The following is a 17,587-nucleotide window of genomic DNA, read 5'->3' as shown; positions in this document are numbered from 1 at the left end:
GAGATTATACCACCTGCAGAGGAGGCCTGGCAGCAGGGAGTAGTAGCTCCTCTTCCCTGAAGGAGAAGCTTCAGCTGTTGGATTTCTCCTGCTGCGTACAGGCCACGTCTCCCACCTCGCATTTGTCCCGCTCTATTCTCCCCCTCGGTGGAAGAGCTCATCCTCTGAGTAGTTTAGACAGCATCAGGCCCGGTCTTATCTCACACTCGCTTCATACGAATTCGTTTTGGGGAAGATTATTTGAAAATAAATAAGCTTTGAATAAGCTTACTTATTCTGCTTTGTGATTATGTATAAATCTCAATTTTGGTTTTGTGTTCAATGGTCACATGTATTATAATTAAATAATATTGTGTACCATGCATACTACACTATAAACTCTAGAAACTCTAAAAATGTTGGGTTGTTTCAGCCCAACTTTGGGTCAAATATAGACTAACTCAACTTTTAAAGTTAAAAATGTATTAAACATTTAAACCCAACAGCTGGGTTAGTCCATATTTGACCTAAAGTTGGGATGAAACATCAGTGAATACTACAAAGGGTAATATAATATCCATACACTACCATTCCAAAGTGTGTATTCTGTGAAATGTTACAATTTTAAAGAACTTCTCAATGTAATTCATACATGTATTCATGTGAAGCAAAGCTGTCACTTTTGACCAATTTCATGTATAATATGTGTAATTTAATTTAATCTACTTAATAAGAGTTTGAATTACTTAAAAAAATCTTTCTGACCCAAAACTTTAATATGATATATACATCCATACCTACCTAAAGTCTTAATTTAAATGAATGAATCAAACATTTGAATGAATTGATTCACTTTATTACATTTTTCACAAAAGACATCAGTGTACGCCCAAAAATCACATATTTAACTTAATATGTGACTTAATATAAATATTTCAATTTAACAAAAGATAATGGGCAAGACTTACATTTTTAAACTGAAATGTTTTGTAAAACTGTATTGCCACACAAAAAGATTGTGAAAATTTTGAAGCTGTATTGCCATAACAAGTGATATACATCAATGTAGAATCCGTCATGCAATTGTGCTATTGTTGGAAAAGTTTAAGGACAAGTAACATTATTAAGCAATCAGGCACTATCATGCTCCCCAAAAAAATATAGCTGGAAGCATCACTAATTTTAGTTTAATTTCTCCCCAACACTGATACATGCTCACAGCAGGTTGTTTTAATACACACGCAGCAATTTGAATTCGATTATGTTCGCCCGGCTCTGTTGGCTCGCTCTGTCTTTCAACTGAATTTGTTTACTTGTACTCTCAGTGCGAGACCTCATTTATTAGGCCCGTCTGTGTCTTATGTGTGTTTTTATCACGAGTGGCTGCAGACAACAGTAGTCGCTAAGCTCCGTCAAGTTTGCACCCCACGTTGAGCACTGGAGAGGAGTCAACACTTCCCGGCACACACTGGGAGTTAAACTACCAATTCACTTCTTGTCTTGAGAGATATCATACCACACCAGCTGGTTTGGCATGAGCCTTGCAAATCAACTCGAGACAAGGCGCTTTAAACAATAAGGCACAAGTTCCTCACATTTCAAAGTGTTTAAAGAGCTCCGCAGAGTGATATTTTTATTTCCTAAGGACCCATTTCTCACATGCTATACGGTTTGGTGCCAGTATAAAAACACGTTTCTGACAGAATTTGGAGAAATGGAAGTTGAGGAGCATTTTGAGGACTTCAGCATTATTGCTGATAGAAATCATGAATTACCCGTTTATGTCTTCATCCGGGCTGCAATAAAACTGTCACAGCAGCCATAACATCCCTCTGTAATGTACACAATTTTGTGTCAGTGCTTGAGCCTGCCTAGGGAGAGCAATAACGTGGATATGATGAAATATGAAGGAACGGGTCTGCGAACGCTGAATGATCAAGACTCTAGTACTGTAGGAGGTAACCAAATAAGAAGATTTGTGTGAGAGAGAAACACATTGTGTGATGGTCAGGTCTCTTAAAAGAGTGTGTGTGTTTTTTTTTTACCCCAGCGCTATCACCAGATCCATCATCTGGCCTACCAATCATCCTCTGATCCAGTCTTTACTGGCTTACTGCTCATCCCAGGCTCAACTTTTAACATTGCAGACACTGTTTTCTACTTCTGAGGAGATAGAAACAGAGAGATGAGAGTCTGAAGAAGTCCTGAGGTCATGAGAGTCGGTAACTATGCTGACTTGAAAAGAAGGCGGGGAGGCACACAAGGCTTGTCTGTTTTTAGCATCCGACATTAAAGCCAATATGTTTGTATTCAGTGAGTGTTGTGGTAATTAATGCAAAGAGGGTTGTGTGAACGTGGATGTGGGTAAAGGCTGTTTGATTGTAGACCACAGGGGAGTCTTTTTTTATGTGTCTTTGCTTCTCTGTTTGGACTAAGTCTTGGCTGCATACTGGCAGAATGTATGGATAAATTAAAAGAAGAATGAAGGAGGAACTTCATACAATTAGACAGCTTTAACATCTGGAAATTCATGATTCTTAAAACATTATAGTTATTTATGGATATAGTTATTGACCTTGGTGTCCTTTATTGACTGGCTTAAACTGAATTAAACTGGGTCTTTTATTATTATTATTATTATTATTTAATTAGTTATTTATTTTTGCTGCTGGGGTTTCATCAGGAATAAGGATGCATACTTTCTATTAATGTGTTTGGTCTTGGCAGAATAGTTTTGCTACGCTGCTGCTTTTGCAAAGCAAGTACCATGACATGCTACTGCCAATACATCCACAGACAGGCTGCTGTGAGCATGCAGAAATACTGCTGCTGCACATATAATGTAGTATACGAAAAAATCCATATAAATGAAACTACCCCATAGCAGATCTCTACAGGTGGAGCTGGGGAAGTGGAGGGTTTTTTTAAGTGTGCTGCAACTCTTACAGCAACACTAGCTAAGATGAATGCTTATTGGCTGCTGATGCAAAAAAAAGAAACAAATCAGCTGTGCCTTGTGTATGATGATGTAAGTACGAACCTATCGCCTGTGCCGTTTAGAGATTCATGACAGAACTCTGTATGCCAAAATCATTATTTGCACTGTTGTTCGTGAAGGGCCTAGGTGCTAAATACTGAATAAACAGCAATATGTGATATTGTCGGCCAATATTGTGGCTCATGGTTGTGAAATTTATATTGTGACACCTAACATAGTTTTATATCTATAGCCTGGAATTGAACAAGATTGGATTTCAGGATATTATTGGTTTTCATGACATCAGCAGTGTCTGAACAATACTCTTCCTGAACACTTCTTGTCTCTCTGTTCCAATCTTAAAAGAATCTAATTGTACTTTTCTTTTTTTACTGTCCTGTGTAAATCTTCCAAATCCCATATAAATCCCATTTACTACTGCTTATAAATGATATAAAAGAAAATGCAGTCTGTATTTTCATGTGTAAATTCTAATATGCATTAGAGAATTCATTAACCTTTCTTTAACTTTTAAATTAACAGTATTATGATAAAGGTCATTATGATACTTATGTGTGGCATCTTTACAATTTAAAAAGTGCTCTGAATGAACAAACAAAAACACTTATAGTTGTAAAGCACATCTTTTTATTTTTTGGGTTGTTTATTTTCTAGTTGCCACTTGGAGAACCTGATTTACTACTGTAGTTAAAGGGCCTACAAGCTAGGCAGACCATAGGAATACATTTACAGCTTTTTACCAACGTTTCAGTTCTCACGGGATTGTTCTTACCCGTGGTTATTTTTCCAGAGCATTTAAAGTAAAAGACATCATAACCCTTCCAGACACTAGAATGCCAGGTCCGTTGAAAATCGAGGAAAATGACTAGCACAGCCCATTCAAAACAGGATTAAAATCACAAAAAAGCTCTGGTAATTATAACATCACTCCACCTCTGAGAAGGGCTTAAGTTTCCAAAGACGGGCCACGTGGTCTGATGAGGGAGCTTTGCTTTGTGAATGTCAGAGTATCTTTACATGGTACAAAGAAAAGAGCAAGGAAAATCCTCTTTTCCCTATACCCTTCAAAAATGTCTTGAGCCACTGAGTTTAGTGTGTTCTTTATTTCCTTATATAGTATATTTGTTTTGTATATTATAATAAGAATTATTATTCATATTAATTATTTTTATCATATTGTTTATTACCAATGCATTTTAGCATTACATTTAGTCACGTTGGCAATATTGTATGTATAACAGTCATGCTCATAATATGCTTTAGGATTGATTGCTCTGTTCACCATTACCCTTGCACAGCCAGCCAGGACCTTCAGAGAGATGGAGAAGGAAGACACTAGCAGAGATGGAGAATAAATGATGAAAAGGGGACTAGACAGTATTCAGGAATTGGTCTCAGCCTATCTTTCCCTCCTTGCTTTCAATGTTCACATCCGGACAGTGGGGCTTCGGCAGAGAATTGTTAAACATGAGTGGGGGGTGTTTGTAGAAAGCTTTGATGTGAGCTGCGCTTTGGGTGGAGCTTGACAGGCTCTGATCTCCAGTGTCTCCTCATTATGGGAACGGCCCTGCAGCAAGCGGATAATGTCAAATAATGAATGTTGAAATTGGCTCTGCTGTTCGGGAATAACAAAAAATGTTTTCCTGTTGGCGGTTATGCGCTGCAAATTGAAATTTTGATTGTAGTAAAAGGTCACTTCTTGAAAGGGAGTTTACCCACCTAACCTTTCCAACCAGCCTTTAACTCTCTATCCGTCTGCGTATGTTTCCCCCCAATAATGACTTCAGGTGTGACATTCTGCTCGTTCCACATGAGAGGCGTGTATTCTGGCCTCTAAATAAATGGCAATGGGCAGCCGTCAAACGAGGTGATGTGGACTTGTTTTTGAGTTGCGGGTCACGGGGTCACCAGGTTGTAAAGAACACTCACAGATTGGTGCGATGACACTTGGCAGCTTGGCGGTGCACCACACGAAGATAGTGCCATTCAACCACTGTATACACCCACTTCACGTTCAAACACACTCTTGGGAACCTGGACTCATACACTGATAGTTTGATAGCAGGTTGACAAGTCGGACACAGATACAGTTACCTCTTTGTCCTATTGGTTTGAGAACTGACTGAAAGGTTGTGGCGGCTCACAATAGGCATTCATGTTATCTCTGAAGCTGCAGTGCTTTCTAGGGCCATGCTTGGGCTTATCCGTCACAGTCTTCTTCCTCTCCTCCATCTTTCTCACACTGCTGTATTGATCTGTGTCGACTTCTTCATGCCTCCATTCACAGAATAAACCAGACTCTGCCTGCCTTCTCCAGCCACCCCACTGGTTTTTATTATTGGGTAGATTTGCAGCAACCAGGGTGGGGAAAAGCAAAGAAAAAGGAAGATGAGAAACAGATAAAGTGGGAAGGAGTGTGTGTTGGCACAGCTGAGGTGATAATTGCATATGTAGCAGTATGAAGCTCTATGATTATTACTGACAACCACTAACCTGACATTATCAGAAAGTTACAACGCATGTAGAGTTATACACTTGTACCCCTTCTCTACTTTTATCCCCGGAAACCTTGCACAGAACCTTCTTTTTAGAATTACAGTGGGAAATCCTCCTGAGATTTAAACCTACAACAACACCTCAGCCGACTAAAGCAGACGACTGACTGATGTTGAACTTGAGAAGTCTGTCCCTGAGTACATTACAGGCTTTGATCAGGCATACAGGATGCTGTAAGTACCATTTGTACAAGCAGTGGAGCTCAAATTTGACTTTGATATTGTGTACGTGTCAACGGTAATTAATGACAAACACTCATAGCTCTTGATTAATCGCACCTAGTTTAAATGAACAGGACATGGGTCCTGCTCAGCCAGTTACTCCCATTTACCTTGGCTTGTTGCTCTCATTTTACACACTTAATTACCACAACTGCTCCCTTATAGCCTCTTACGGGCCCAGTGTAGAAAATTAGTCACTTGCTGGGCCTTTATTGTGATTATTTATACCATTGACATGAAACAGACTAAAGACCTTTAAGGGTATTAAACGGTTAAACCCATACACCTTTAAATCACAGGGAATCATGGTCAAACGTTTAAATTGCCACACTGAACTTTAGGCCGTTCTCATTAGTTTCTCTTAAGTAGTAAAGTTCTCTTTACAAGTACTACTTCTAATCCTTTATGGGGTAAATTGTTTCACTTTGATTATTAGGGATGAAAACCAATGTATCGGTATAATTTCTGTGTTAATTTATTATTGACAAATATAGATGGATATATATTGATTGATGTTGGATATTTAGTAGTCATTTCCAGATTTTTATTTATATTTGCATTGACTGTCATCTAAGACATGCTGTTATTATTTTAAACAAATTTCTTTTTAGATAAAATAATAATTGAATAGCTGTTTTGAATGTAATCTTTCGCTGATCTCAAAATGAATATCTGTTATTAATTCTGTACATAATAATGGTGTAATACCTACATTTAAATGCATGCTTTTAAAATGTAAATGCAAAATGCAAATCTTTTATGTTATTTGAATTTTTTTTTTTTTTTTTTTACTGTACAGTTTTTAGTATCGGCTATTTATCGGTTACGTTAGCATCATGGGGGTGAGTTTTGCATTGCAAGGACTACTCAGATTGTCTTCGGAGTAGTCCAAAAATATTGTAATTGTTTAATATTGTATTTGAGTGTGTGATAAAATAAAATGTCTGATTATAGAAAATCTGTTCATAATATATAAACATCAGAACCAGTTATCCTTTCATACATGCATTTGTGTGTACATACATAAGTCAAATTTGTACCCAGAAGTGAGCTAAATCTGACAAAAGCATCTTTTGAGGATATTCGGGGGTGTCTTCATTTGTAAAATCTATTGGTCAACCGATACAATAGCCGATATTTGCCATTTTTAATTATCGCATTTTTTCTCTTTGGCTGATGTGTCGCAAGCAGGACTTTTATTTTGACAGCTGTAAGAAGATTTTCTTTAATTGTAAAAATGCTGCACATTTTCTGTTATGGGTTAGGTTATTTTATTTCTAACTAGCTGTACATAAAAACAAAAGTCTATGTAATGTCCCCATTTAAATAGCTGAGTAAAAGTGTGTGTGTATGAATGCATGTCTGCTTTAGTTGCCACTCTGGGCATGTTTTGTTCTTCATGTTTGTCAAAGCTGTTTGTGCTGAGTTGATGGCTGCTCTCAGAGCAGTTCCTCCCTATTGGACGATATCCAGACTCTTTTCCTGCCCACAGCTTTCTCGCACAGTCCCTCACTGTCCCAGATTGCACTCTCTGTCTACAACTCCTCCTCCTCTCTTTTCTTTATGTCTCTTCTAATAAATCCTAATTGTTTTTGGTATCACAACCTCTCTCTGTTGAAATGGTTTGGAGATCAGGGTCTGGCTGTGGGTTCTTTTCAGCTCATCACAGCCATGTGCTGTTGATTCCACAGAGCCATCAAGGCTGTTTGGCTGCCGCTGGATTTCATTTGTGAGAGTAAGGTGGTATCTCTGCCATAGAGCCGAGGAGGGAATGAAAAAGAAAGCAGGATCTTTTGATCATATTCTCAGAGGAAATCTCTGAATCCGGGTGGCCTTGCATTCTCACTTTCCCCAGTCTTCATCTCTCACTGTGTTCACTGCAAAGCACAAGATACATTTACTTAAAGCAAAACTATGTATTATTATATTTAATATATTAAATTAAAATTAAATGAAATGTATGCATTTAGCATACACTTTTATCCAAAGCGACTTACAGTGCATTCAGGCTATCAGTTTCAGGCTATCAATTTTTACCTATCATGTGTTCCCGGGGAATCGAACCCCCAACATTGCGCTTGATAACGCAAAGCTCTACCAATTGAGCTACAGGAACACAAGTCTGGTTTTCAGAGAATATATGAAGTGTATTGTTGTTATCTTACATTTTGTCATATTTAAAATATCTTATATATATATCTCTTATCATATCTTAATATCTCTCTCAAGTAAATATATCTTGTTTTTAGACTATTTTGGTGTAAAACAAGACCAGAATAATGATTAGGAAAGTATTTTTTGCAGTGCGCTTTGAGAAACAGGTTTACACTTTACAGAAAGAATGGCGAACTATTTTCAAATGGATTATCCTCGGCATCTTGCAGTCTCACGAGGATCAGTGCAATCTTGAACAGCAGCTCTCCTTTGCAATATAAAAGTCAAACTAGCGCAGACATATTTTGCCCTTGCTTTTAGGACTGTTTCATGCAAGGTCCCCCATGGACGCAGGATTTGGAGAAATATTCCTGGTTCTGTGGCTGCATCATCCATTAAGTCCTTAGAATAACACTACTAGATTGTTTTTGCTTGTTACATTTACTTTGAACAAAAAATAAAAGTTCCTGTTGCTCACTTTCTCTCCTGTTTGTGGCCCTCGACACTTTCATATCTCAGAGAGCGGGTAATTTTAGATCCAGCGCAGTGCTGCATCATCCTCCCCGTGTCGTTTTGGGCTGTGGAAACGCTAGGGATCAGGTACGGAGGGGAAGATAAATAGAGCAGCACCTCTGCAGAATACTTCAAGCAGGAGGCCCAGTGAACCATGCCGCTTTGTAATTATAATAAAAAATAAAAATGATGGGTGATTTAGGACTGCCATGTGTGCTGGGTGGAGACTCAGCCTCCCATTAAAGGCAGTGTGGCCCCATATAGGCGGTCTAGCGAAGGGGTGCCAGCCAAAACTGGAATGATAATGAGGACATTGGCTCGCTTCAGAGAATTGGGGTGTAATTGAGTTAATGAATGCATTCTGTTGCATCTCTGATTGAGCGCATGTCCCTTCGCCGCTTCCTTTAAGGTGTTCTGACTGTTCTGTGTGTGTGTGTGTGTGTGTGTGTGTGTGTGTGTGTGTGTGTGTGTGTGTGTGTGTGTGTGTGTGTGTGTGTTTGTGTGTGTGTGTGAATGCATCAACGAGCTCACTTCCGCATTCTCCTCCACCTGACATTGAGCCTTAAAGAAATAATTAAAAAAAGAATTAAAATGATCGTAATTTACTCTCCCTTATATGTGTTCCTATGTGCCTCTCCTGTATGACTTGATTTCTTGTGTGGAACACAAAAAGTGAATCATATTGTGATCCCTTTTCTTAATATGAAAGTGAATAGGGTTTGGAAATGTCTGGCTTCAAAATGACAAAAATGGCACTAAAATAAACAAAAATGATACCAAAATTCAAAATAAGGGGGCAAAAACTTTGCCTCATACAGCTGAATTAAATCGAATACAAATGTTGACATAATTAAACCAATTAAAAGTATTATCTCTGTTTCAGTGATTGTAAGGAGAGTTTTTTAGAGTGATGGAGAACGTCCTTTTCTCACTTTCTTTGTATAATTTATTAGTAGTTTGAATAACCATTTTGGTTTTCATGCTACCAATGTTGATTTTCTAAGTAAAAAGTAGGATGATGCAGCACTGCGCTGGATCTAAAATTTTCTAAGTAAAAAGTAATTAACCAATTCATAAATTGTTCTTGGCTCATTTTCTCTGTGTATCCTATAAGAATGATGTTCCATTTCCCCAAACACAGAAAAATGTTTTATGTATTTTATTAATAAATAATTATTACAGTGTAAAAAATACTCAAAGTTGCCCATACAAGAGTAAAATAGGGCCCTGGAAATCAGTTCCAGGGGACAAATTTTGCCCCTTAATGGAAAAGGTCATTTCTGGGGTTTTTTTTATGTATTATTCCAGATCTTCTGTAGCCATATAGAACTGATTTTGTACACAATAAGGATTTATTAGGAACAATCAACATTTGAAATGTTAAATATTTTATGCACAAAAACGCACATTCAAACTGTTGCAGTAAGTCATGACAAGATATGCAAGAGCCAATGGAGATTGACATCATTGCCAAAACAATGTTTTGAAACGCCATATTTGAATATGTGCAAAAGCAAATAAAATTTGACAGCTATGAGTTTAAAGGGATAGTTCACCCAAAAATGTCAAATGAAATTGAAAAAATGAAAAAAATTTAAAAATTGTCATTAATTACTCATCCTCAAGTCGTTCCAAACCCGTGAGGCCGTCATTCAATTCAATTCAATTCAATTCAATTCAATTCACATCTTTGGAACACAAATTAAGATATTTTTGATGAAGTCTGAGTGCTTTCTGACCCTGCATAGACAGCAATGCAACTACCATGTTCAAGGCCCAGAAAGGTAGCAAGGACACATTTTCTTATCCTTTAAGTGAATACCAAATAAAATTTTTGTCGGTTCCTCAAACTGTGTAGTTTCAGAAGACATGAAATCTTATGCATTGGTGATACTTTCATGGTGCTTTTTGTTAATTTTGGAACTTGACAGTCTATTGCCTTTGGAATGATTTAAAAGTAAGTAAATTACAGAAATCTCTTTTATGGGTGAACTATCCCGTTAAGGCTCTTTCATGTCAGTTGGATCTTCTGCTGCACATAGTTTTCTTAAAGGCTTATTATAACTCTCAATGTGTTTCTCTTACAGATTGGACAGTGGCATTCAGAGCAAGGACTGTCCATGGAGAGGAAGCTTCCATCACTTAACGTGACAGACACGCTATTCAACACCACTCTCACCATAACAACCATCCTGGTGAGTCCTATCATCTACTCTGGTCCAGGTTCCTCAGTAGAGGACACACCCTACTGATTCAGCCAAGACATTTACACACACCCCCTGGAAAGGATATATAATTGCCCCTTTTTGAAGGAGTCTCTCTTTAGCTTCCAGAAACGGTCTGTCTAGTCTCTGATCACCTCGGGGTTCAGCACTGATCTAAATAAAGACTCTTCTCCTCTGAGATGAGTGGAAACTAACAAGTATGCGTGTGATAGCATTTCCTGGAGCAGCAACCACCAATTGAAGATGTAATCCGCTAGGCTGTTATCTAGGGGCAATTTTCTCATCTTCTCGTACACTGTATAGAGATGAGAAAAAAGAGGCTCTCCGCAGCCTTAGGCCGGATGTTGCATATCATCCCTCACTAGAAAAGAGAGGGGAATAAAGAGACTGCGAATGAAGAGGGGCCATGCAAGGTGAATGAAGCGCTCGAAAGCCAATAAATAGCTGGTTTAAAAAAGATTGTTGAGGACAGATGGAGAAATCTTCTTCAGTTCAATTTACACCTGATGAATGATATGATAAGCGTGTAGAACTGCTGAAAAGACAAGCATAGTCATGCTGTTTCTAAGCAAAACTTACCGCTGGTCGACCAGCATGATGCTGCTTCAAGGAATATTCCAGGTTCACTACAAGTTAAGATCAGTCAACACCATCTGTAAAATAATGACTGAGAGCTTTGAGCCCCATTTACACCAAGAATGATAACTATAAAGATTACTATAATAATGACATCTGTTCATGCTAAGCGCATGTGTGTCTGCCACTTTAAATTCCCAAGCTCGTTACAGCAGGATTGATTCGATTCGGGTTTTTATTGTTCATCAGCTGGAAAAAAATAATTCTGAAAGTGTTTCCAACGATATTGTTTTCCTGTGCCTTTAGCGTTGTAGTTGTGGTGTCGCCTCTGCTATACTTAAATACTGAGAATGATTTTTAGAACTATATCTTTATAGTTATCTTTATAGTTATAGTCTTGGTGTGAACAGGCCTTTACAATGGAAGTAAATCTGCTAAATTTTTGGAGAATTTAAAAGCAGAAATGTAAAGTGTATAATTTTATAAAAGCACTTACATTTTTGAGTATTATTTGAGTATTATTTTTGTAGTCGATTTGAGCTTTAAAGTTCTCATTTTTTTATGGTTGTTTAGGTTTTAGATGTTGTTGTTGTTGTTTTTTTTTAGTAGTAAAATTGGCTATAACATTACACAGATAAGGTTAATTGTTTTTGGCCATTCTATTGAAACAGAGAGTATTTTAACATTTACAGATTGGCCCCATTCACATCCATTGAAAGTAATTGTAATTGCCTGTAAAGCAGATTACTTTTTTTTTTTTTTTTATCCATGCACTTGTAACGTTTAAATGATTAGTTCACTTTCAGAATATAAACTTCCTGTTACTGTTTACTCACCCCTGCGTCATTCAAGATTTTCGTGTCTTTCTTTCTTCAGTCAAAAAGAAATTAAGGTTTTTGAAGAAAAACTTTCCAGGATTTTATTCCTTATAGTGAACTTCAGTGATGGCCAAGTTGAAGGGTCAAACTGCAATTTCAATACTCTTTACGATCCCAGCCAAGGAATAAGGGTCTTATTTAGCAAAATGACTGGTCATTTCCTATAAAATGTAATATAAAAATATATACTTTGCCTGATTAGCTCTTCGATGTGCATGTGCATCTTCACGCATTGCGTAATCATATTGAAAAAGTCATGCATAGTTCGTTTTCATCTGTGTACTCCAGGTCAATTTTTTCTTTTTTTTTTTCTTTTTGTGAAAATAACCAATCCTTTTGCAAGATAAGACCTTGATTCCTAGAAGCCTTTGAAGCTGCATTGAAACTGCAATTTGGACTTTTAACCCATTGGCCACCACTGAAGTCCACTATATGGAGAAAAATGCTGGAATGTTATCCTCAAATACCTTAATATAGTTTCCAATTAAGAAAGAAATACAGAATTGATGACATGAACACGTTGATATAAAAAATCAGGTCCCACCCCACATTTTTCTCGTATAAGAAGCTGTATGACTTGGATATATATCACAATAGGGAAGAAAATAATTCAGCTTCCATTTCATGGTGACTTGAAGTTTGATTTAACCCAGAACAATTTTTCGTTAAAGCTTTTTGGAAGAGCCTGGTGGGAACATCAGCACACCAGTCTCCAACACAACATATGCTGGTGTTTTCAGCAGGTTTATGAAAACAGTTTCTGCTGTGAAATAGAGATAATTATGTTGGGGAGGTTGTGCGCCTGTGTCTCACTAAAGAACGAGTGGAGTACAGGTGGAACGATTAGTTCCTCTCAGATCTTTTATTGTTAATGTGCTTGATGATGTTGCAGCTGGGAGAACTGGGAAGAAGTTTGCACTGCGTGTTTATTCCTCTTTAAAGATATACGAAGACTTTGGCATTAAAGAGCCACCGAAGAGCAATTTCAGCTCTATCACAGCCCATTCATCACATGCTGATTGCAAAGTCTGCTTTATCTGGGTAAACTCAGTACAGTTGAAAACATGCTGCAGAACTCAGCACCTGTGGACCACTCCACCAGCGTTTTCATTATTGCTGTGAGCTTTTGTCATCGCTGGAGTTACAGCACACACACAAACACACAGATTGAATTTTACCCTGGTGATATGAGCTAGATCTAACATTTTTGTAAGGACAGACAGTATATTAGAGCCGGTTTGGCTTGTAGTGGTAAAGCTGTCTAAACTGTACAAACTGTTCTGCGGGGTTTTGTAGCTGCTCTTGATGCCTTTGGCATGTGCAGAAGGAGCCAGAGATTCAGTGCTTTGATTGAGAACACAAATAACTCATGTTTGTTTGTAACATTTTGTAACAACTTTGCTTTTCATAACCCAGCCTTTTGAGAGAGAAAAAAACTGGTACTCTGCCATTGATAGACTGGTGGCAATTGGCAGACTCGGTAAAGACATAATATCCAATTTAATATATGCTATAATATTAGCTGGCTTTACCTCACATGTATTAGAGAACTTCTCTGAATAATATTACTGCTTTAATACTCATTAATATTGCTGAATAATTTCTGACCTTTATATGGTAATAATTCGTTTAGCTTTGAGGAATAATGTGTGCTTAAATGGGTCATGAATTATTTTATGAAGTTTCCTGAAGTCCACTTATAATGTTTGTAGGATTATTAAAAACTGCTGTAATTTTGAAATAGATTTTTTACACTGATTTCTGCCCTCTGGTTTAAAAACTCAATTTAAATGGGAGGATCTCCTTTAAGACTTACATGTGGAACTATTTTGAAAACGGTTTTTATATAAATTTATTCTTTATATAAAACTATTTATCACACTCATTTTTTGCAGAGAAAACTTAATTGAGGGTATGTTTAGTACTAACTTGTAGAAACTTAGTGTGTTAAAATTGACCACAGTCTCCCCTGTAATCATTTCTGATTCAGACTTGTGTGTAGTCAAATATTGGGGACAGAGGTGAAGTCATGCCACTTCTTTTCACAAACCTCCCGCCATCCAACTCAACCAGGCACTGTATGAGCTTTTGGGTTTACTCTGTTTGACAGAGTTAATGCCTGATTTGCATAATTCCCTTAGTGATTCAAATACTAAAACAACACAGACAGCGTGTGCAAATACAAGACGCTGTTGTTTTATTTGTGTTTAATACTTTTTCAACCTTTCTGTGCTGTCATTTGATTCGGTTTGATACGCTTTCCCTTCAACAACTGCTTGTTTTCTCAGATAAAGCCATTGTCAAGACCTTTTTTCTTTTTAAGCTCTAATACATATTGTTTTGCCTGTGAAACTGGGTTCAATTTCCGTTCACTTGCTAAAATCTCCTTTCTTGGATGCTATCTGCAGTGTTTTTCAAAACAACACATCATGTATTGAATGACTGAGAAGAGTCGTGTAAGCCTTTACCAGATATAATTGTCTCTGAAAAACCATCTTAAAAAAAGAAAAGGCAAAGTATTATTAATCTGTATGGGTGCAATAGCAGAAGACAATAATGTGACCTGGAATGGATACTGTATTACTGCATCGTCTCAAAAGAAAGTCCTCACTGACTTCACGCTCACGGCAATCAATGATGGCGATAAAGTTCTCTTTCTGAAAACATGAAGAAGTACGATTGCAGAAACAATTTCTTGATGAAACCCGCTCGCCATCTTCAGTAGACAGGCCACTTTCATAGTGTTCAAAAAGAGGCAGATAGCCTTTATTCGCAGAGCAATTGGAAATGTTCATAAATATAAAATGTGAGGCACTATCTTCATGTAATGTGCCGCCTCTGTGACCAATTTCTGTCTCCCAGACCACTATCAGGCAGAGCTGGTTCTGTCTGGACTATCTTCAGTGCCATTCACCCCCTGTAAGCCATAAAAAAATCAAGGGAAGCATGAATAAAGAGGAAGCAGCGGACCAGTGAGTTACCAAACTCACTCAGGTTTTTTTGAGACATCTGAGAAATGCTAACACACAAATCCAATTTTTCTTCACCTTCTGAACAAAAAGCTCTGAGATTTGATTTGAAGTAAGATTGACTTTAATGTGTTTGTTTTTCAAACGCACCAAACCAGACTGCCGCCATGCTATATTTGTAAAATGGATTTCATCAGCTGACAGCCTTCCAGGAAAACAAATAGAATCAAATCTGCGGCAGATCCCAGACTGGTGAGGAATGTTGCATTTGGCAGACGTGACACTCAAAGTGCCCTTAATCTCACTGTCTGCACTATTAAACGGAAAGTTTCTTTCTCTGATGTGACCCGCAGATTTTATGGAAGCATTCAAGCTCGGAAGAGAGGATTGCTTGGCCTGATAACAGCACTCACTCATTTGATTGATGCCCGAGCTCCATTCCTGAGATTGATGGCGATACGCCAGGACCGGTCCTGTGTGTTCACAGTTAACCTCAGTCCTCTTCCTCAATTGCTTCCTCCCTCTTTTCATAGGCTTGGCTAATAATGGATTATTATATGTAAATATATGGTCACTCCATTTTCTGTCACTCGATCATCAATCAAACTAGAGGCTAGCTGAGAAAAGGAGTTGTTTTATTTAGTGGATTCTCTAGTTTCTGGAACATTATGTGATATGTCATTTCAAAGGTTAAGACGTTAGCTTGCTAACCAAAGATTACCTGAAAACGATGAAACCAGAGATGTTTTATTTGCTTATTTTATTTTATTTTTTTAGCTTCTATCTGAAATGTAATCTAAAAATAGGGGGGAGGGGGGCATATGTGCCATTTATACGGGACATGTCCTGGTAAGGATTTTTATATTGCCTAAAACATCCAAAGTAGTTTGACCAATAATATGCAGGTATTGACCAATCGTGGCACACTGCGCATGAGAAGGTGAGAACGATCAAAGTGATGCAAATTAAATTAAAAATTCAAAGCGTTTATTGTCATATGCACATGTGTTGGTTTGTTCATTCGTTTGACTTGAAAATGAGCACCGATCATTGTATGGCACCAAAGTATCACGAGAGCGATTTGAAAGCCCTTTATTAAGCCCTTAAGAAAATTAACCAGGGTTTTATTATAGCCAAAGTGTAGTAACCATGTTTTTTTTTGTTTTTTTTTGAGTATTACCATTTGTATAACCACAGTTTAACTTAGTATATCAAAACCATGTTTTTCGTTCTAGTTTTTTTGTTAGTAAAACCATGGTTAATTCCTGTAAGGGAATTTACTTCCCTCCTCTTCCTCAACTTCCCTTCCCCTGTCTTTTCATAGATTCTGCTTATAATGGATTATTAAGTATGAATGTGTAATCATTCCCTTTTCTTTGGCTTAATCATCAATCAGACCAGAAGCTAGCTGACCATTATAGGCACCACGTAATGGCCTGAAGCCATCTATGACTTCTCTCACCCAGTGCGTAGACCTATTAATTGAATCCAGAAGGTTTGTTTATTAGCTTTCCTCCATTCTTTGAAGCTGTCTGTCTAATATGCAACTGGTCCATGAAATTCTAATCTTTAATAAGCCTAGTTTGAGAGAAAGTGTCCGGCTGCAATACTTGAGTGCCTCCAGCAGGCTGTAAGCGATGAAAATTTGCATTTATATTGTGCTTCTCTGCATAACCACCGCAGCGGTGTCAGTACGGGGCATGACGGTAACATGCGTGGATGATTCAATGAGTTAATGAACAAAATGGACGGATTTGCATTTAAAGAGTGTTAGACTCTAGGCCAAAGCGGCTCCTCTTTGTGCCATGGCAATATGGGATTTCGATGTTTGCTCCCACAGGTCCAAGGTGCACACATCCACCTGCAAATACATTGTGTGGCTTTTATGGACGTACAAATGAGGTGAAAGGACAATTACTGTTTTATTTGGATGCATATGAGTGGCTCGTATTAATAGGGTTCAGGTTTATTTGAAGTGTCAGAATATGTCCATTGGCGTTCCCCCCGTGTGACAGGCCGCAATACCCAGCTGCTGCTATACTCAGGCCAGCTGGAGCGTGGCCACTGGGCACATCAAAAATCAGGGAAGCAGGACCAGACAAGCAGGTAGAAAAAAAGAAGAAGAGAGTGTTGCCATGGCAATGAGAAAGACTAAAAAGTCTCCTCGGCTCTTCAGATTGCCACTTAAAGCATCGGAGTGGAGCGAGTCAGATTTTCTGGTGAAAAAAAAAACACTATCTCCAGTCAACCAGTCTGCGCTAAACAAATCTTAAGTACAACAGACTCATTTTAGTGTGTGTCTTACCGCAAAACATCAGACAAAGTGATTTTTTTTTTTTCAGTTATAACAAAAAGTGATTTTGAAAAGCTTTTATGTGGCTGGTTTCATTCTGTAGTTTCTGTTTATGTCCAAGGTGGCAATGTTCTGTTCAATTTATGCAAAGTGTTTGAAAATGACAGTTACATGTATAACGGTGGGCACAGCCAGTTTTTATTGAAACATGGCGGAATGAAATGT

General features: G+C 37.8%; 1 protein-coding gene across 1 annotated transcript in view; it reads left to right on the top strand.

Moving 5' to 3' along the window:
• LOC113115083 (glutamate receptor ionotropic, kainate 4-like) overlaps positions 1-17,587 on the top strand; it is a 297,646-nt gene that overhangs the window by 255,301 nt on the left and 24,758 nt on the right. The window contains exon 12 of the mRNA XM_026282354.1: positions 10,509-10,616. Within this exon, the coding sequence (XP_026138139.1) occupies positions 10,509-10,616 (108 nt within the window). The remainder of the gene's footprint in view (positions 1-10,508; positions 10,617-17,587) is intronic.

Source organism: Carassius auratus, chromosome 15 (genome assembly GCF_003368295.1).
Source record: "Carassius auratus strain Wakin chromosome 15, ASM336829v1, whole genome shotgun sequence".
In the NCBI taxonomy this organism is placed as follows: Eukaryota; Metazoa; Chordata; class Actinopteri; order Cypriniformes; family Cyprinidae; genus Carassius; species Carassius auratus.
This window is presented reverse-complemented; position numbering and strand designations above follow the sequence as displayed.